The following is a 21,994-nucleotide window of genomic DNA, read 5'->3' as shown; positions in this document are numbered from 1 at the left end:
CTTGTGATCTGCCCTCTCTACCTGCCTGCCTTTCTGCCTACTTGTGATCTCTGTCTGTCAAGTTAAAAAAAAAAAAAAAAATCTTAAAAAAAACCTCATAAATCTCAAAGTATAAAACTTTGCTCCCAGGTTCTCTTTTGTCAGGATGTTTACATTTACAGAATCTATCTGCAACATACTATAACCCCATCTCCCAATACATAACGAATTTTGGCACCAAAATATAGGGTTAGATGGAAAGTAAATTAATTCTTACTGTTATAAATTCAACATATTAAATATATTCTGATGTTCTAGACTAACAATAAAGAGGAAATGGGGTGAAAAGCGTGTCCATAAATTATCCTTATGTATTGGAATTACTTTGGGAACTCTTCAAAATGCACATTTCCAAGCCTCAACCAAAGCCTACTACAAAGTATCTAGAGGTCAGGCCTGGGAATCTGCACTTTTGATAAGCTTCTCAGGTTATTCTAATACACACTAATGTTTCAAGAATTTGAGCACAGCATTAAACAAATAATGTTATGGGAAACAGTTTCAGGCTAAAACATTTCAGGATAAGAATCTGAATAAACCTACCTGTGTAGCCTTGTCCCTCATGCAAGGAGCAGCTTGCCCATGGCTATCACGAGGCCAGTGCCCTGCAAGGTATGGCGCAGCCAGAGTATCCAGAGAGGAAGTCCGGCGGATAATACTAGAGGGACTTGAGGATGGCGGTCGTGTTTTGTCACCTAGATTTAAAACAAATATATGTATTTTAAAAATGGATTATGAAGGAAACAAAGTACAAACTAGGTTTTAAACAATGTGGAAATAAATATAAAAAACAAGTGAATAAGCTACTGATTCACACAAACTTGGGTGAATCTCCAAGGAATTACATTGAGTGAAAACAGTTAGTCTCTAATGGTTACATACTCTATGATTTCATTTATATACCAATACTGAAATGAAAAAAGTTTTAGACATGGACTAAAGATTAGTAGCGGCCAAAGTTAGAGATAAGAGAGGGAAAATGAAGCGGCAGAAGAGAAGCAGGCCTTGTAACAGGGCAACGAGAGAGACCCTTGTGATAAGGAGCTCTTCAGCCTGACTGCAGTGATAGATGGACAAACATACAGAGAAGATTAAACAGTGCAAGAATTATATACATGCACAAGTGAGTTCAAGTCAAATGAAAAATCCAAATTAAGAGGAACAGATTGTACAACACATCCATATCCTGGCTATAATACTGTACTACAGTTCTACAAAATGTTATCATTGAGGGAGACAGGGCAAAGTATACAAAAGTTGTATTATTTGTTACAACTGTAATCATCTCTACAGAAAAACAGAAAATAAGACAAATGTATATCTAACCATTTTAAAAATGTTCATCTTGGTTTTAAGACTAAATAGGTATAACACACAAAATACTTACCATTACACCACCTATACTCAAAATGATACAAGGCAGTTAAGATAAAGTTGTGGGAAAATTCCATTTTAATCAGCTCTATACGACACATATCTCAGGGAGATTTTGTTACAATGAAGTTATATCAACCAGGCTACAGGAGCTATCATTGAAGCCATATGCAAAAGTCTTTCCATTTCAAGCTACACAGGGTATGTATTTAGATGTAAGCAAAAAATAAAAACTAAAAAAATTAGAGGTAATGGGAAGTAAGAGGTGACACAGAAAAAACATCTTTATATCTCCTTTTCTTTTTTTAAATGGGGGAAGGAAATGGGCTTAGCTAATTTATGCTTTAAACATTACGAAAAGAAAGAAAAAGAGAGAGGAAGGAAGGAAGGAAGGAAAAAGAAAAAGCCAGCAAGCAGGCAAGGAAGAAAAAGAAAAGGTTCAAAATATTAATTACGGAAAGAAAAGACTTTAAAAATATTAAATATAAATATATGCATAAGTAGGATTGTATTACAATGCTATCATTCTAGTTCTATATAACAAATATCTTACTCTTCTCAAGCCCATATATGAAAACACTTTGAGACCACCCCCCTTTGTAATACATTATGTCTTAATAAGAATCTTGCATAGTTACAACTATGAAAGTTCAGCTGCTGGTTCCCTGACCCATATAACAAAAGATTCAATTCCACTAACATAATAGTTACAGCAGCTGTGTTGTTGATAATCATAAAGCTGCTTCACAGATATGCCTCAGATACATAATTTGCTTCCAAATGGCACAATTATTTCACTAAAACAATGCCTAATTGTTGCAAATGCTAACCATCTCTCTGTAGTCCTTCTTTTATAATAAACAGAAAATAGAGTACAGATCCATAAGTTCAAGAAAGCACGTTCTTACATTATGACAAGTAAAAAGCAATAAATGTACATGCTCACAATTTTCCTTAAACTAAAAAATTAATCTCTACTGGGACGGTCACAAGAAGATTGTTCTCAGCTGGGGGAGGGAAAAAAAAGACACATATACTCTGTAAACTGGGGTATATTCATCAAGATGAAATTGCCAGACTGTCTGGTACTTATTTCCCTCCTGCGTTACTGCTTCAGTTCCCCACCTAATCAAACAGTCCTTACTAATGGGTCTGATTCCATTTTGAAGATTTTTAATTATCCAAGGGTTGACTTTTCAAATAGGCCTCCCAAGATTATTAAATTTTCCATAATGAAATGGGAGATCAGAAAAATTATACATGGTCACATGTGAATATACTAAACATTTTCTCTTTGGAACTCCCTTTCTGTAACCCATTCATTTGAACATTTACTAAAGGTCTGTGAGCCAATGCAAAGCCCTAGAAATTAAAAAGACTAAGTTACAGTCTGCTGTAAAGAGCACAGTCTACATTTAGCTTGTCATTATTACATTTCAATCTAAGTTTCTGAAATCGACAGGCTTTGGTGCTTAATGATGGCAGAGTTTAGGGGAGGGAAGGACCTCAAGAGTCAAAACGACTCAAAGATCCCCATCCTACCTGAACAAAGGCTGTATTTACGGGGAAGTTCTGCGAAAGAACCTCTCTGACAGCTGACAAGACCCTTCATGATCAGGCCTCTCCAGCCTCCCTCGACTGCCTGTACCAACCCAATCCCTACCTGCTGAATGACCTGCAGTTCCCAGCAAGTGCCATGTCCTTGCGCGCCTCCTCGCCTCTGTCTCTACTTAAATTTCCCTAGATATCCCTTTCTTTGGTTTGGCTAATCCAATGTTTGACCTTTCCAACTTCAGCTCGGCTGTCTAAACTGCAATTCAAAACTCAGTTCAGGGATCTCCTCTGGAAAATCTTCCTTGAACATCTACCCAAGCCCAAGAAACACACCAACTTCTAAGTCAGAAGACCTACTGTGTGTTGCCACAGCATGGTTCACAGAAGTAGTCCCTTGAATGTCCCAGTAGAGAATGAGATTTTGCAGACAGGAACTCTCCCTTCCCCTCCACACCAAGGATTAAGACAGTACCTGAGAAAATGCAGAGAACAGAATGGCTTCTAATGTTACTATTCTTCATCAACAAGGGCAAGTGTGCAAAATAAACTACAATACTCTTATATTAATCCAAAGTAAAGCAACAGAATCAAATACTGCCTGGTACTAATTACATGCAAAGCTTCAAAAAAAAAAAAAAAAAGAAAAGAAAAAAAAAGTGGAACTCATAGGAAAGCGATTGCCGGGTCATTGGAAAATGGGGAGAGGTTGATGAAAGGGTACGACCTTTCAGCCATACCATAAACAAGGTCTGAAGACCTCACAGGTAACATGGTGTTGGGGCTGATAAACTGCATTGCACAATTAAACTTTGCGGAGGCAGAACGGAAAGAGGCATATGTGAGGTGATGGACACAGGAGTTAAACAGATTGCAGGAAGCCTTTCACACTGTACAGGTTTATCAAATCATCAGGTATACACTTTAAATATTTTACCACTTTGTCAATTTTATGTCAATAAAGCTGGGGGGGAGGGGAGTAAATCAAAACAAAACAAAGCTTCAAACTTGACTTTGTTTTTTAACAATCAAGTCTTTAAAGAAGTTAACCACAGCAGGGTGTGACATTAAAAACAGCAGTCGGTGCCTTGGGCTCTGGAGTTCAGAACTCCCCAACTATCTGTGACCAGTTCTACAGGTTCCTGAGTGACTTCAAAACGGCAACAGTAGAGTGTCCCAAACCACAGCCCCTAGGTATTAAATTAACACATTCTACAGCCCTTATTAGATTTAGGTATTTGTAGAACTTAATCAGGTACTGGCTTAAAAGGCTGTATTCATATTTGCTCAGAAAGGGTGGGGGAGAATCTCTCCTTTTTCAAGTATAAAAATGATAAATACGCCTCATAAAGAAATCTAACAGTACAAATAAAAGTAATCCCAAAAGGCCACCACTCAGAGATAACCATTTTAATGACTATTTCTTGCAGAAGTTTGTCTACCACTCACTCACACAATTTTATGTAAATGAGGCCCCATTAGGTGTGATATTACTTACTGCTGAGAAATAAAATGGGCTTGTTGAGGACCTATTTCCATTGCAATAAATATAAATCTACAATACGTTACCATTTTTTAAATACGATTATTTATTTATTTATTCATTTATTTGCCAGAGAGGGAGAGGGAGAGAGAGAGAGCGAGAGTGTGTGCGCGCGCGGTCACAGGCAGGCAGAGTGGCAGCAGAGGCAGAGGGAGAAGCAGGCTCCCCGCCAAGCAAGGAGCCCGATGTGGGACTCGATTCCAGGATGCTGGGATCATGACCTGAGCCAAAGGCAGCCACTTAACCAACTGAGCCACCCAGGCGTCCCTACATTACCATTTTTAATAACCGTATATGGTCCTACGGAATAGATACACTTTGACTTAATCCCATAAATGATGGACATTTCTAGAGGCAAATATGTATCTTTTTACATTTAATTATCTCCGTGAAAAAAATTTCTAGACATCAAATTGTATATCCAAGGACATACATAGGTTAAAATGTTAAGTACTGCCAAAATGCTTTCCACCAGAAAGTATTTTGCTCTCCTAAGAATACTTATTTGCCCATATTCTGCAGTGTACTTCATCAATTTCTGCCAATCAAAGATGAAAAATACCATTTGATTTGCATTTCAATTATTATCGAGTTAGAAAATATTCATATTTTACTGGCAATTTATATTTTTATACATTATCAGTACTTTAAAAGCATTACTCCTGATCTCTCTTTTCTTAGTTTTATAGAGATCTTTTCTTCTGCGGAAGAAATATTTAAATTAAAGGAGTTGCTTCAGTTTCATTTTAGCTTCCTTTTCTCATTAATTTCAAGTAAAATATAGTCAACTTTATATTAAATATGCATAATCTGATTAAATTCCTATGAAGTATATGCCTTTTCATCCACTGTCTAAACTTCCTCCTACACACACACACACACACACACACACACACACACACGCATACTCCCCCATCCCTCAAAATGTCTATGGAAAGAAATATCAGCATATCTAATTTTCTTGTGCTTCACTTTAATGCACTTGACAGATACTGCATTTTCTACAAATTAAGGGTTTGTGGCAACCCTGAATTGAATAAATCTATCTGTACCATTTTTTGAACAGCATTTGCTCACTTCATGTCTTTGCGTCACATTTTGATAATTCTTGCAGTATTTCAAATTTTCATCATTATATTTGTTATGGTATCTGTGATCAGTGATCCTTGATATTATTACTGTAATCACTTTGGGGTACCACAAACCACACCTATATAAGATGGTAAACTTAGCCGATAAATGCTGTGTGTTCTGATCACTCCACTAACCAGCAGGTCCCCCCTTTTCTCTCCCTCTCCTTGAGCCTCCCTATTCCCTGGGACACAACAATACTGAACTTAGACCAATTAATAACCCTACAGTGTGATCAAGTGAAAAAAAGAATCACACATCCCTCACTTTCAATCAAAAGCTAGAAATGACTAAGCTTAGTGAGGACGGTGTGTCCAAAGCCATGAAAGGCCAAAAGCCAGCCCTCTTGTACTAAACAGTTATCCAAGTTGTGAATGCAAAGGAAAAGTTCTTGAAGAAAATTAAAAGTTTACTCCAGGGGTGCCTGGGTGGTTCAGTTGGTCAAGTATCTTCCTTTGGCTGGGGTCTTGATCCCAGGATCCTGACTGAGCCCCAGCTGGAAGGGAGCCTGTTTCTCCCTCTCCCTCTGCCGGCTGCTCCCCCTGTTTGTGCACTTTCTTGCACACACACACTTTCTCTCTCTCTCCCCCTCAGTATCTCTTTCTCTGTGTCAAATAAATAAATAAAATACTAAAAAAAGAAAATTTCACTCCAGTGAACATATGAATGGGAAGAAAGCCAAACAGCCTTAATACTGATATGGACAAAGTTTTAGTGGTCTGGATAGAAGATCGAACCAGGCACAACATTCCCTTAAGTCAAAGCCTAATCCAGAGCAAGGCCCTAACTCTCTTCAATTCTATGAAGACTGAGAGAGGTGAGGAAGCTGCAGAAGAAAAGTTGGAAAGTAGGAGAGGTTGGTTCATGAGGGTTAAGAAAATAAGCCACCTTGGGGCCCCTGGCTGGCTCAGTCAGTAGAGCATGTGACTCTTGAACTCAGGGTTGTGAGTTTGAGCCCCATGTTGGGCACGGAGCCTGCTTTTAAAAAATAAATAAAAATAATGTTTAGGAAAAAAAAAGAAAAAACCATCTCTATAACATAAGTACAAGATGAAGCAGCAAGTACTGATGTAGAAGCTATACCAAGTTATTCAGAAGACCCAGCTAAAATAATTAAAAGAGGATTGCCATACCAAACAACAGATTCTTGATGTAGATGAAACAGCCTTATATAGGAAAAAAATGTCACCTAGGACTTTCATGGCTAGAGAGAAGTCAACGCCTGGCTTCAAGTCTTCAAATGAGAGACTAGCTGTTCTGTTAGGGATTAATACAGCTGGTAACCAGGGTAAAGCCACTGCTCATCGAGCATTCTGAAAATTCTTGGGCCCTTAAGAATTATGCTAAAGCTACTCTGCCTGCGCTTTATAAATGGAAGAATAGAACCTGGATGACAGCATATCCGTTTACAACATGGTTTACTGAATATTTTAAACCCACTGTTGAAACCTACTGATCAGGAAAAAAAGATTCCTTTCCAAATATTACTGCTCGCTGATAATGCACCTGGTAACCCAAGAGTTCTGATGGAGGTATACATACAGCCAGATCAATGTTTTTGTGCCTGCTAACACAAGATCCATTCCACAGCCCATGGATCAAGGAGTCATTTTGACTTGTCTTATTTAAGAAATACATTTCATGGGCGCCTGGGTGGCTCAGTGGGTTAAGCCTCTGCCTTCGGCTCGGCTCACAATCTCAGGGTCCTGGGATCGGGGCCTGCATCAGGCTCTCTGCTCGGCAGGGAGCCTGCTTCCCTTTCCCCCTCTCTCTCTCTCTCTCTCTCTGCCTGCCTCTCTGCTTACTTGTGATCTCTCTCAAATAAATAAATAAAAATCTTTCAAAAAAATACATAAGACTGTAGCTGCTTAGATGGTGATTCCTTGGATGGATGTGGGCAAAGTAAAATTGAAAACCTTTGGTAAGGATTCACCATTCTAGATACCACTAAGAACATTTATGATTTGGGGGAAGAGGTCCAAATATCAACATAAAGGGCGTTTGGAAGACATGGATCCCAACCTTATGGATGACTGAGGGATTCAAGACTTGAGTGGCAGAAGTAACTACAGATATGGCAGAAACAGCAAAACTTAGAAGTGGAGTCTGAAGATTGGTGCTACAGTTTTATGATAAAACTTGAACAGATGAGTTGATTCTTACAGATGAGCAAAGAAAGTAGTTTCTTGAAATCTATTTCTGGTGAAGATGCTATGTATGAAGACTGCTGAAATGATGACAAAAGATTTAGAATATTACATTAACTTGGTAAAGCAGCAGCAGGGTTTAACCTGAATTCTGGAAAAAAGTTCTATTCTGGGTAAAGTTGCTATCAAAAAGCATCACATGCTATAGAGAAATCATTCATGAAAGGAAAAGTCAATCAATGTGGCAAATTTCACTGTTGCCTTACTTTAAGAAATTTCCATAGCCACCCCAACTTTCAGCAACCACCACCCTGGTAGTCAGCAGCTATTAACATCACAGCAAAACCCTCCACCAGCAAAAGATGACTAGCTGAAAGCCCATGTGATGGTTAGCATGTTCCAATTAAGGTATATACCTTGTTTTTGTTTTTGACATAATGCTATTGCACACTTAACATGCTACAGTGTAGTATAGCGTTAACTTTTATATACACTGGGAAATTTAAAAACTAACTTGACTCATTTTATTGCAACATTCACTTTATGGTGGCAGTCTGGAACCAAACCTGCAGTATCTCTGAGGTATGCCTGCATTCTGGACACAAGTCCTTTGTCACATATATGTAGGTGAAGATTTTTGCCTAGTCTGAGGTGTGCCTTTTTATTTTCTTAATGATGTTTTTTGAGGCAATTTTCAATATTGTCTACTTGCATTTCAATATAAATTTCAGGTCTTTGTAGTTTCATATATTTTTTAAATGTAATAGTAAAAAATCAAATGTTATGTATTGTTAACAAATTTTAAAATGAGAATAGGAGTCATGGTGAGCACTCTTTAGAATTCTTGAATCACTATGTTGTAGACCTGAAACTAACATAACATGGTATGTCAAATTCAAGTTCAAGTTAAAAAAAAAAAAAAAAAAAAGTCCTTACATTATGTTGTCATGTATTACTTCTAAGGATAAATTTGTCATGTTTTATCCCTCTGTACACAAAATGTCATTTTTCTCTAGCTGCTTTAAACTTTTTCTCTAACACTAGTTTTCAGCCATTTGATTTAGATGTGCCTCAGTACGGTCTTTGTGTTTATTCTGCTTGGGATATTGAACCCCCAGATCAGAAGGTTTATAATCTCTATAAAGTTGGGAAATTTTCAGTCACTATTTCTTTAAACTATTTCCCCTCTCCCTGTTACTTCTGGAGTAAAATTATACCTATAATATACCACAGATCACAAAAATTCTGTTCATTTATTTATATCTTTCTTTTCTCTGTTTAATTTTTGGATAGTTTCTACTGCTGTCCTCAGGTTCACTAATCTTTCCTTCATCAGATAAAAAACTGCTGTTAATCCCAATCAGTGATTTTTTTCATTTCACTTAATATTTCTCATCTGTACAAATTCTGTTCATTCTTTTTAAAATTTACTTTTCCTTCTCACTACACTGTTTTCCTTTAAATCTTTGAGCATATTTATAAGGCAAATTTATGTGGCAAATTTCATTGTTGCCTTACTTTAAGAAATTTCTATAGCCACCCCAACTTTCAGCAACCACCACCCTGGTAGTCAGCAGCTATTAACATCACAGCAAAACCCTCCACCAGCAAAAGATGACTAGGTGAAAGCCCATGTTTCATGTGAAGCTCTACAGTTTTTGTCTGCTAATTCTATTGTCTTTGTTATCTTAGTCTTTAAGTCTTCTCCAGGAGTTCATCTTTTCCTGATTCGAGTAATTTTTTTTATTGAATGCTATACACAATGACATACTTTTAAGTGTCTGGATTTTGTTATCTTCCTTTAAAGTCGTTAGGCTTTTGAAAGTCAATTAAGTTACCTGTGGATCAGCTTCATCTTTGAAGATTGCTTTTAAGTTTTAGAACAGACTGAGGGTAGATTTTATTCTCATCTAGGTTAGCCTTACTACTAAGGCATGGTCCTTTTGGGATCTCTACCGAACATCCTGGGTGATAAAAGGCAGTAGGGGAAGGGGGTCGCAGGGGAAGGTCTCACAAATCTATCTGCTAAGTGCATGAGCAGTTCCTCAGCTCTGGGAATTATTCAACTTACAGCTCCCCAGTCAATCCTTGTCCAGGCTCATGGAGTTTTACTGTACATACACACATTCTATATAGTCCTTTAACAACAGCTAAAGGAAGCCCCTATGCAGATCTCTAGAACTCTTTTGCTACATGATTCCCTCTTCTCTCTGAAGTTGTGTCTAGCAATTTTCAGCCACTTCAAACTCTCTGAACTACAATCTCTATCTCATCAATTCAACCAGACATAATGGACTGACAAGACTTCCCCTGCCTGCACTACGCTCTGAAATGTGTCTTCTAGCAGAAATCCAGGGAAATTAATAGCACTCATCTTACTTGTTCCCCTTTTCTCACGAATCACATTCCCACACTGCTTGTTGTCCAATATCTAAAAACAGCTGTATGATGTCTTTTGTCCAATTTTCTCACTGTTTACCATAGGAAGTTAAGTTCAGAGATGATTTCTTCTCAGGGCCAGAAGCAGAAATCTCTTCATGTGCAAATAATCAAGTTATTCCTGAGCTATTATCCAGAACTATAAACAAATCTTTTGCTTAGTGAGTTATTTTATTCACAGAATAGTTTTGAAGCACATGGAACTATATATATAATGAGGATAAAGATGAAAATAAAAATAATGAGAAAAAAATACCTAAATACAGCTAACACTGATTGAGCAATTAATACATATCAGGCATTGTGCTAATTGCATTCCATGCATTACCTCATTTTAACACTCTGAGGCAGAGATTACTCAGTTCATTAATTCAATAAATCTTTATTAAACACCTATTACTAGACTCTTCTAGGTACTGGTGACACAGTGGTGAGTGTGAAAGTCAAAATGCATAATCTTTAGGAGTTTATTACCATTAATCCCATTCTCCAGATGAGGAAATAGAAGTTTAGAAAAATTAAATAACTTGTCACCGTTACAAAGTAATAGACAGAGCCAAGGTTTGAGTGTAAATCTCTTTAAAACTGGACTCTGAGCAAGATCTAAATGACTATATTAAAAGATCTGTCACAGGACTCACAGCCTACTTAAGAAATACAGGTAATTAAGGACATACGACATAGTATGACAAATACTAGAAGAGTGGTTATATCCACAGTGTTAAGAGGAAGACTCACAGACCTCACATTTTACTAAAAGCAGCAAGAAGAAATCTTTTCCACATTTTTGCTTAAAAGTCCTTCAACATTTTGCTTAGAAATCTCCACAGATCCATAAATCACCCAGTTCATTAGGCACACTTCCTACTCTCCATCCTACTGAAGGCAAGAGTGTTGCTAAGATTTCTGCCTCAGCAGAACAAGAAACCCTCTTCCTTCAGTTTTCAACAATACATTTCTCATTTCCTTTTGAGCCCTCACTTGGACATTCTTCAAAGCCCAAATTTATAGTCTGCTCAAAGAAACTTCTCTATCATGATCAACAAAAGTTTTACAACCTGCATTCACTGCCTGGTTCCAAAGTCATGCCAATAGAAAAGGACATGACAAAAGAAAAAAAAAAAAAAGTGAAATATAGCTCTAAGAACTACATGTACTTTATAATGGCTGAAACAAAAGAATGATGCAATATGACCATGAATTGGCTAGAAAAGGTCTTGCCTTTCTCACTTGGATTATTGCGAAAGCCACTTGACCTTGAATTTCTTTTCTTTTTTTTTTTTTTTAAGAGAGATGCACACAGGGGTGGGGGGAAGGGAGGGGTCACAAAGGGAGAGAGAGAGAAAGAATCTTTTTTTTTTTTTAAGATTTTATTTATTTATTTGTCAGAGAGAGACAGCACAAGCAGAGGGAACAGGAGGCAGAGGGAAAGGCAGGCTCCTGGCTGAGCAAGGAACCCGATGTATGACTCGATTCCAGGACCCTGGAATCATGGGTCCATGGGTCCTGGGATCATGACCTGAGCCAAAGGTAGATGCTTAACAGGCATCCCAGAGAGAGAGAAAGAATCTTAAACAGGCTCCACACCCAGTGCAGGGCCCAACCCAGGGCCTGGGCTCACAACCCTGACACCATGACCTGAGCCAAAATCAAGAGTTGGGAGCTTAACCAACTGAGCCACCTAGGCATCCCAGATTTTGGATTTTGTGAAGTAAATGACATAATCAGATTTGTATTTTAGAAGAAATGTTTATGCAGCAGTATGGATGGAGAATAAACTAAGTCAGGAAAATATATCAAGTGGCTATTAAAATGATCCAAGTAGGGCGCCTGGGTGGCTCAGTGGGTTAAGCCGCTGCCTTCGGCTCAGGTCATGATCTCAGGGTCCTGGGATCGAGGCCCGCATCGGGCTCTCTGCTCAGCAGGGAGCCTGCTTCCCTCTCTCTCTCTGCCTGCCTCTCCATCTACTTGTGATTTCTCTCTGTCAAATAAATAAATAAAATCTTTAAAAAAAAAAAAAAATGATCCAAGTAAGCAAGGCAAGTAGAATCAAGACATGAAATATTCCTGAGCAATTCAAGAGATCATAGTACTGAGTCCTCTTAGGGGAGTCTATGTGCACTATGTTCATGATGAAAGGAGCAGAACAGAAGTGCAGCGGATTCGAAAAAATATGTAATCTGAAACTATCCAGACCTTATTCAAATCCAACTCCATCAGCTATACTGTCACCTGGTTAAGTTACTTAACTATTCTGAACCTCTCTTAATGGATCTGTAAAAGAAACAGGGTTGTTGTGAGGACTAAATGACAAAGCTTATGCACAGTGAACAAGCATCTACCATTATTATGACTTCCAAAAGTTTCAGGTTTGGGCAACCAGAATTTAATTAGTTCAATTTCACCCCCACTAAGTTTCATATAGGTATAGAATGTTTTACACATTAATGGGTCTACAGAGTGTGTCTGGAGTTCTATGCCAGAAGGACAAATTTGGAAGTAATCTGTGTAAAAAGCTATTGGTAAACAAACAGCTGATGATGCATAAGAAAAACGAGGACTGACTGAAACCCTAGAAACAGGAATATTCCAGGGTCCTGCAAAGAAAGAGAAGTTTGAGAAAGATACTGCCTCTGGATCGCTGTGATGATTAAGAAGAAAAAAATGCATAAAATTCCTAGCATGTAAGGATACTGCATTCCCTTCAAAAGTCAAAAGCCATTTCAATAAAGCCAACAGGCAGAAATCACACTGGATAGTCTGAGGCATGAATAGAAAGCAAAAAGTTAGACATGATCCTTTAATAAAAGTTCTTAAGAAGGGAAAGAAATAAAGTAAAAACTTTATGAAGGAATGACTGGCCTTTAATTCATCACTCTGAAGCTGGCACTAGCAACTTTTTTTAATACCAAAATCAAGTCCAAAACAAGCAGGAAGAGGAAATGCTTTGTGGTGAAACAAGGACTTAGCCCTATCGCATATACAACACCAGCCAACTGTAAACAAATTTTATGCTACTTCAGTTCATAAATATGCCATAGCTCCTTTCTGGGCTCCCATTGTAGTCTTTCACTTTTCTTGAAAACAAACAAAAAAACCAAACTAAAATAAACAAATCCATCTGCAACTAATAAACACTTGCTAACAGCAGTCTTCAAAGAGTGACAATAAAGGAACAAAATACAAAAAGTAAAAAGAACTTAAGCTTCCTATTTCAAAAGTTACTTTAGAATTTTTTTTTTAAATGACTTTATTTATTTATTTGACAGACAGAGATCACAAGTCGGCAGAGAGGCAGGCAGAGAGAGAGGACGAAGCAGGCTCCCCGCTGAGCAGAGAGCCCCATGTGGGGCTCAATCCCAGGACCCCAGGATCATGACCTGAGCCAAAGGCAGAGGCTTTAACCCACTGAGCCATCCAGGTGCCCCTGTACTTTAGAATTTTAATATCAATCAGTAAACATATGTTGTACTTATTAACATCCATACCATTAGTTCTCTCTCTCCTTTGCATGAGACATAAATTTAGAACTGCCTACCATATATGTTTAGAGCAACACACAAGCAATTCTGAACCTATCATTTCTATTGCCTTCTCTATTCATACTATTTTGCCTACCTTCAACAGCATTCATTCAATAAACATTTACTAAGCATCTATTACAGATACAGGAATGAAGAAAAGAGAAAGGTCCCTGCTTTTGGAAAACATACTCTAACAGGGGAAGTAGACCATTAAGTCAACAAATATGTTAGATACTAACGACAGAGAAAAACAAAGTGGGGTGAAGGAGTTAGGGAACATGCTGCAAGGGGTCGCCATTTTTTTTTAAGAAGACTTATTTGTTTAGAGAGAGAAACAACAGTGTGCAGGGGCCAGAAGGAGAGGCAGAGTCTTAAGCAGACTCTATGCAGAGCCTGATGTGAGCTGGGTCTCGCGATCCTGAGATCATGACCTTGAGGTCAGGGCCCTCAGCTGAAACCAAGAGTCAGATGCTTAACAGACTGCACCACCCAAGCACCCCTGGGGGGTTGCCATTTTATACAGAAGTTAGGGAAAGCCTTTCTGGTAAGGTGACATGTGAATAAAGACCTTAGGAACAGACACAGGAGAGAGACAAGGGCATCTGAGGAGCGATGCTGGAGAGAACAAGGTGAAAACGCCCGGAGGCAGAAGCACTCTTGGCCTTCCAAAAACACTTGACCCTCTCCTCTCCTCTCAACCCTCCCAACAAAAACTAAGATTTACCAAGACAATATATTTCCAGCCATTCCTTCCCACACCAATTACTATGGTCCTAATTTCGGCTTTCCATCACTTCTTGAACTACTACACCATACTCGTCTGCCTCCGGTTTCTCCCCACTCCCTCCGTCCTACGCTGGCTACCCTCTGGTCAGGTTACTCATCCCCTCAGAAGTTTCCAATGATTCCACAGTACACACTGAATAAAATCTATAATCTTAACCTGCATTTAAATACTTCTCAAAATGTGCCCAGCCTGTATTTCCTAATTTTTCTATTGCTCCAAGAAAAAGTCAATAAAATACAGTGGTTAAAACAGAGGCTCTGTCCACCACACTGTGTGGATTAAAAACCCTGGTCTATCATTTACCAAATATATTATTTTGCACATTATTTACATCTCTGTACTTTCAGTTTCCCCATCTGTAAAAAGGGGATAATTATAATACTCTGCTTAAGATCTCCTATGAAGACTGTTTAAAAAAAAAAATCTATGCAGAGCATTTAGAACATCCCTGGTACATCATACAGATTTTATAAAAAATAAAAAATTTCAAGTATTAATCTAGATATACCTATGACCTCCTAGTTTATGTATTCAATTAAATTTATTAGATCATGTATATCTACATATAAAATACAACCTCAATAAAATGAGTGAGTTCTATTCTATATAAATTATTTATACCTAAAAATAAAAGTTAAAAATAGTCTCTTCAAAAGAGAAATGGCTCTATGTATAGAAAACACTCCAAGTTCAACAATAAAAACAGGTAACTCTGTATATAGTATGACACCATTCTACTAAATTTGCCAAAAATTTATAGAACATATGTATGAAGGAACACCTGGGTGGCTCAGTCAATTAAGCTTCTGCCTTTGGCTCAGGTCACTATCCCAGGGTCCTGAGATCGAGTCCCACATCTGGCTCCTTACTCCACAGGGAGTCTGCTTCTGCCTCTGCCTGCCACTCCCTCTGGCTGTACACATTTGTTCTCTCTCTCTCCTTCTCTCTCTAACAAATAAATAAATCATATCTTAAATATAAATGAATAAAAAATAAAATATAGGATGCATGGGGGTATGTGTGCAGGAGTATATCATATACAAAAATTCTTTAAGAATATCCAAAAAAACTGTTAATAAGGGGCCATCGAGAAGAATATTTACTTTCCATTTTAAATCCTTCCATGAGGCATAAGTTTCTTTCAGTCATGTACACATATTATTTTTAAAAATTAAAAATATTTGAAACCAACATATTGCCAAGCACTATGCTCATTTACATCTGTTGGGATAGGCAAGTTCTAAACAGGCAATCAGAAACCTAATGACCCCCCCTTTTTTAAATAAAGCTCTCTTTTTTTTTTTTAAGATTCTATTTATCTGTTTGACAGAGCACAAGTAGGCAGAGAGGCAGGTAGAGAGAGAGGGGGAAGCAGGCTCCCTGCTGAGCAGAGAGCCCAATGCGGGGCTCGATCTCAGGACCCTGGGATCATGACCTGAGCCGAAGGCAGAGACTTAACCTACTGAGCCACCCAGGGGCCCCAAACCTAATGACTCTTAAGAAGGGAGAAGAACAGACTGCTCTGGAAGCTTGTGAAACAGAGGTATCATCACGCTGAGACCTGAAGAATTAGCATGAGTTAGATAGACAGGAAGAGTTCTTCAAGCGAAGAATAAAGAAAGTGCAATGGACATAAGGCAGAAGAGAGTATTTTGCTCAAGAAATCAAAATACAGTCAACATGGCAAGGCCACAGAGACAGAGTATGGCTGGCTAACTTCCTTTCTTCTTAACCTGATGAAAGCCCACCCACTCTTACTTAAGACCCAGTTCAAGAATTATATCCAGGGGCGCCTGGGTGGCTCAGTGGGTTAAGCCTCTGCCTTTGGCTCAGGTCATGATCTCAGGGTCCTGGGACTGAGCCCCACATCGGGCTCTCTGCTCAGCAGGGAGCCTGCTTCTCCCTCTCTCTCTGCCTGCCTCTCTGTCTACTTCTGCCTACTTGTGATTTCTCTGTCAAGTAGATTAAAAAAATAATAATAATAAAATAAAAAAGAATCATATCCAAGAAACTTTCCCTAACTTTCTAGGCGAAATATATTTCTTCTGTGTTCCTATCAGCACTAAATATATATTTGAGTGTTTGCCACACAGTCTACTGAACTCAACAGTCTGTCTCTTACACTAGGCTATAAGATCCCTGAAGGTATTCCTTGTCACCTTGATCAATTATAGAATAGAGCAGGGATCAGCAAACTATGACCATGGGCCACGTAGCTAAGAATGGGTATTTACTTTCTAGAAGGTTGGAAAAAACACCAAGAGTATTTTGTGTCGTGTAAAAATTACGTGAAATTCAAATATCAGTGTCTGTAAATAAAACTGTATTAAAACATAGCCATACTAATTTATTTACATGTTATCTATGGCTGATTTCTTGCTACAATGTCAGAGATGACTGTTGTGACAGAAAGTATATGGCATACAAGTTCAAAGTACTTACTGTCTGGACCTTTCCAGAAAAGGTTTACCTACTCCTGGTTAGTCTAATATCTGGCATAATGACCCTGAGCTTTCTTCATAGTCTTCTCAATTGAAAATTGAGTAGGCTAAGGAATATCAATTTCCAGAGCAATAATGTACACTTGATATAATTTATTTGGAATATAAAACAAATACCTATTGTTTTCTTAACTATAGCCTCCTACAGAAACCAAAATTCTACTAAAATTCTGACAATTCATACTTTTTTTTTTAAGTAAGCTCCATCCCCAGCAAGGAGACCAAAGTTGGGCTCGAACTCACAGCCCTGAGATCAAGACCTTAGGTGGAATCAAGTGTCAGTACTTAACCAACCAACAACCCAGGCGCCCTCGCAGTTTATATTTTCTTAACATAATTATAGATATTTTCTATTTTGAAGAGAACATGTTTCATTTAAAAATAAGATCTAATGTTGAAGTCATCAGAAAGAAACTGAGCTGAGGCCTCATATTCAAATGTTCTCCTCTACCACATATTTTCCTGCAATCATTTTTCAACTTAAACTGAGTAGGATTTTCATGTATACTGGTACAGGTGAGGTGTTCACTTCCTCAGCATTGTGTGCCTGAAAATGTTAAGCATAGGCCTTTTATCTAAACCCCCAATAATAAACTAAAATAAACTTTATTAAAAAAATTTTTAGATTGGAGAACATACTGGAACCCATGAAAATTATTAAAGTTTTTGTATGAAACTGTACTTTTTATTATGTAGATAAATTAGCCACTGGAAAAGACCTTTATTTTTTTTTTAAGATTTTATTTATTTATAGAGTGGGAGAGAGAGCAAAAGCAAGGGGAGGGGGCCAAGGAAGAGAAGCAGACTCCCTCAGCTAAGGGGTGTAGGGAGCCCTACATGGGGCTGGATCTCATGACCCTGAGATCATGACCTAAACCAAAATCAAGAGTTGCTTAACCAACTGAGCCACCCAGGTGCCCCTGGAAAAACCTTTTCGAAAACTTTTACACTAAGCAGTGCCAAAACTTTATTCAAAGAGAAAGATATTCCACTGCATTTCTTTGCTAGAAGATAAACTAATGAATCTTCAGTTTTGTGAAAACTAACTGCCCTTACTTTTACTGTTTCTGATGTATCCATCAATAAAGGAAATACTGGTTAGCTATACATGCTCAATATACAATTAAGGTGGAAAAATAAAATTTACAGGTCTTAGAGACCACCATTAAAATTAAAGAAATGTTGAGGCACCTAGAAACCTCAAAACACCATATAACATGAACATCTAAAACTAGGTCTTTATACAAGACAACACTCCTGTCAATGTGGCAAATAATATGGGAAACAATATACTGAATCATTTAAATTATCTGTCTGGCTCTTTGGGTATCAAACTGAAGACTACAATTACCCTTGATTTAGAAAATAGGAGAGAGACCAACACCTTTAAGCTTTCAAAGCTAGAAAAGTGTTGGCATATTTAGTAAGTTCATTTGAAACTCTGAATACAAGAACTCAAACTTCAAAATGTAAACATCAGGGAAGAGCTACCATCTGCCTGTGTAGTATATACTCTTTTCTGACCTCTCTCCTTCTTTTGGTAACGGACTCTGGTCTTTGAACAGCATGACCCAGAGTCATGGTCATTTAACCAATGACCCAGACTTGGTTAAAAATAGAACCTCATCCTATTGGGTGTAGTTACTGGTTCTGGAATGGGCACAAAACCTAAGTCCTTCCCTGGAATTTTTTTTAGCTGGAGTTGGTAGAGAGGAAGCCCACTTGCCTCATGGGTTTTACAGAAGAAATAGGAGTCTGGAATAGTTTGTGGCCTTGTTCGCAGCTATGGAGAGAAAGTTCCTACACTAGAAAGTATGATCCTTGAGGAGACAAACTTACTGTTTCATTTCATTTGTTTATTTCGATTGTTTCTCCAGCAACTAAAATTGTGTCTTGCACATAGTAGATACTCAATAAATGTTCATTTGAGACAGCAGAACAGAGTGAAGTTAACAGACACAGGTGAAAGATTAAGGGATTATTACAAAGTATCCTGAAAACATTTTATCCTTATGGACCCATCTATCCAAGTTCTTGGTTATTCAGAATTTTATGTATTCTATTGCCATTCTACTCAGAAGTTGGGTTGTTATTTACAACCAAGAGTCTAGAAAAATACTACATGAAGCAAAGGAAAAATTAAAAAAAAAAAAAAAAAAGAAAGAAAAATGGATAAAGCAAATTGGTGCTTTTAACATTTCTTCATCTCTGACCTAATAAAACACTGAAAGATAGGATCCCAAAGGAAAAAAAAGCAACAGTCGGCTACTGTTTCTTCTGAAGGATGACTTAAGGAAATACTTTTACAATGACATGCCTGAAAGTTCCAGCTGAAACAGTGTGAGGAACATTTCTCTTAGTTATGTTCCCTCTTGGCCAAAATATCTCCAAGAATCGTTTTTATAATTTAAGCTTGACTCAGTTAACAGATTTAAAATACAACAACAACAACAACAACGATCTGAATAATTTCAGCAGAAAATATCTTCCGGCTCATCTCCCCTCCCCCTGCTTTCCAAAATAAGCAAACTTTTTCCTCTCCTGATTATTAATTTTGCAAAGTTGGTATTTTTTATTGCACTTCCGGCAATAAAAACAAAGATTTCCACAAGTAAAAAAAACCTCACTGATTTCTACACTATGTGTGACTGATAAACCTGTTGGCAAGTAAACACACTGACGTTACATCAGAACTACTGTTAAAAAAAACAAAAACATACTTTTCTTTTTCAATTACAATTTTCTCTCCTTGAATCACTGCTGCTTTATTTTTGAAATCATGTCTGTTACGAAATTTCTAACATTACACTATAATATTTGTGTTTACCAAATACTGATGTAATTTTAAAACACTCAAAAACATTTCTACTTGAAATGCCCTGTTTTACAACCTGTTCAACCAATTTTTCCAGATCATTCTATCCACTGATTTATCAGTGTATTTATTCTCTGCTTCCCCTAAGACTACTCCTATATTAGACAATCTTAGAGGCACTCACTACTAGATACTCCTCCAACTAGAAGGAAGAGGGAAGGAACTTCTGGTATGCGCAACGCTTTATTTTTGTCTTCTTTCAAACCATCCAGCCTAGTATGATATCTATTTGTAAAAATTATCCAATGCTGGCTCAATTATGTCAAATTATATTGTGTCAAAATTTAAAAATATAGGCCCTGGAGTGCCTGGGTGGTTCAGTCAGTTAAGTATCTGCCTTCAACTCAGGTGATGATACCAGGGTCCCGCTTCTCCCTTTCCCGCTGTCATTCCCACCACACCCCCCCGCCCCGCCCCCAACTCCTGGCTCATGCTCACTCTCTCTAATAAATAAATAAAATCTTCAGGGGGAGAAAAACAAAACAGGTCTCGAAATGAAGTAGGAGTCAAAATCCCACATTTATTAACTCTCAAAAATACTACAAGACTTAACTCTTTGGGTCCCAAGAATTCTCATCTATGAAATGGGACTAAGTATAGCCTAATCTGGAGGCATGCATCCAACTCAAGAGGCATAAATTCAAACATGCTTCCTTTCCTCTTTGGTCATACAGAAAATAAAGAAAACTGCACTCTAAATCCAATGTTCTGTTCTACACTCTGAATAATGCCGCTTTTAAATAAATCCTTATGTCAGCTGAGGATTAGTACTGATATCTCTTTAAAACTATAAAGCAGAATATTTTAAAAATTGTATTTCCTAAATGTTTAGATATTCTAGATAAACTAAGTTTAATGCATGTAGGGTAGTTCTGCCCATTGATCTGACAGGTATCTCTCAGTAAAATCTTTACGACCTAGTTATTTTGACCAGTCGTATGTACACTGATTTGATAGTGATTTTACTTCTAACTCTACCGCTATCCTCTGTACTATTCCATGACCTCATCCACTACTCTTTTTGGTGCTTCAGCCATGCCAGATGATCACTTCCCTATCCTAAACTGCCACTATCCGAAGGGCTTCAAAAGATGGAAACCTAGCAGAAATAAACACAGTCAGCACACCTCTTCAACTAGAATAATCCAGTGTAAGTTATTTACTTTAACTTAGACCCCTAAATGTCATAGTGGGGCCCAATGGCTAAGGTTCATCTTGAGATTGGTCTAAAACATAGTAAAAGTACCAACCAAGGGCACCATGACAAAGCTGTTCCTCTAGATGTAATTATTTTCTTCAGTGGATTTAAGAACAGAACATCATTTCTACGAAAATAGAGAACGCATATATAGAAGAAGCCAGCTCAAAGAGAAAAATTTACCAACAGTCTAAACAGAGGCCTGGAAAAAGTGGAACTAACACTAATGTTGTATTTTTAATCTTTCTTTTTTTAACGTTTAACTCCATTATAAATCACTGCTATGATACAAATAGTTTCGGTTTTTTTGTTTTGTTTTGTTTTGTTTTGTTTTAAAAGTAAGAGAGCAAGCAGGTTTATGCACAGGGATTGGGGGGAGAGGGAAAGAAAGAATCTTAAGGATGTTCTACACACAGCACAGAGCCCCTCACAGGGCTCGATCACGAGCTGAGCCAAAATCAAGAGTCATATGCTTAACCAACTGAGTCACCCAGGCACCCACCAAACAGATATTTTATTAGCCATTTTATTACAGAAATGAAACATTCTATTTTTTTTTTAAGATTTTACTTATTTATTTGACAGATATCACAAGTAGGCAAAGAGGCAGGCAGAGAGAGAGGGAGGGAAGCAGGCTACCAGCTGAGCAGAGAGCCTGATACGGAGCTCGATCCCAGGACCCTGAGAGCATGACCTGAGCCAAAGACAGAGGCTTAACCCACTGAGCCACCCAGGAGCCCCGAAATATTCTATTTAAAAGTATTCAAAAAACAGAACTGTTCAAGTAGAAAGTAAAAGTTAAAAAAGAAAAAAAAGAAAGAAAGAAAGAAAGAAAAAGTTATCTGTACTGTATTTCCCCATCCGATCAGTGGAAACCCAGGTAGC

The 21,994-nt window shown here is 37.8% G+C and overlaps 1 protein-coding gene across 1 annotated transcript in view; it reads right to left on the bottom strand.

Annotated features, from left to right (window-relative positions):
* Positions 1–21,994, bottom strand: part of FAM117B (family with sequence similarity 117 member B) — a 68,839-nt gene that overhangs the window by 30,483 nt on the left and 16,362 nt on the right. The window contains exon 2 of the mRNA XM_032354464.1: positions 583–734. Coding sequence (XP_032210355.1) covers positions 583–734 — 152 coding nt within the window. The remainder of the gene's footprint in view (positions 1–582; positions 735–21,994) is intronic.

The sequence above is a fragment of the Mustela erminea genome, chromosome 8 (genome assembly GCF_009829155.1).
Source record: "Mustela erminea isolate mMusErm1 chromosome 8, mMusErm1.Pri, whole genome shotgun sequence".
Taxonomy (NCBI): Eukaryota; Metazoa; Chordata; class Mammalia; order Carnivora; family Mustelidae; genus Mustela; species Mustela erminea.
The sequence above is the reverse complement of the archived record's forward strand: the minus strand, read 5'-3'. Positions and strand labels throughout refer to the sequence as shown.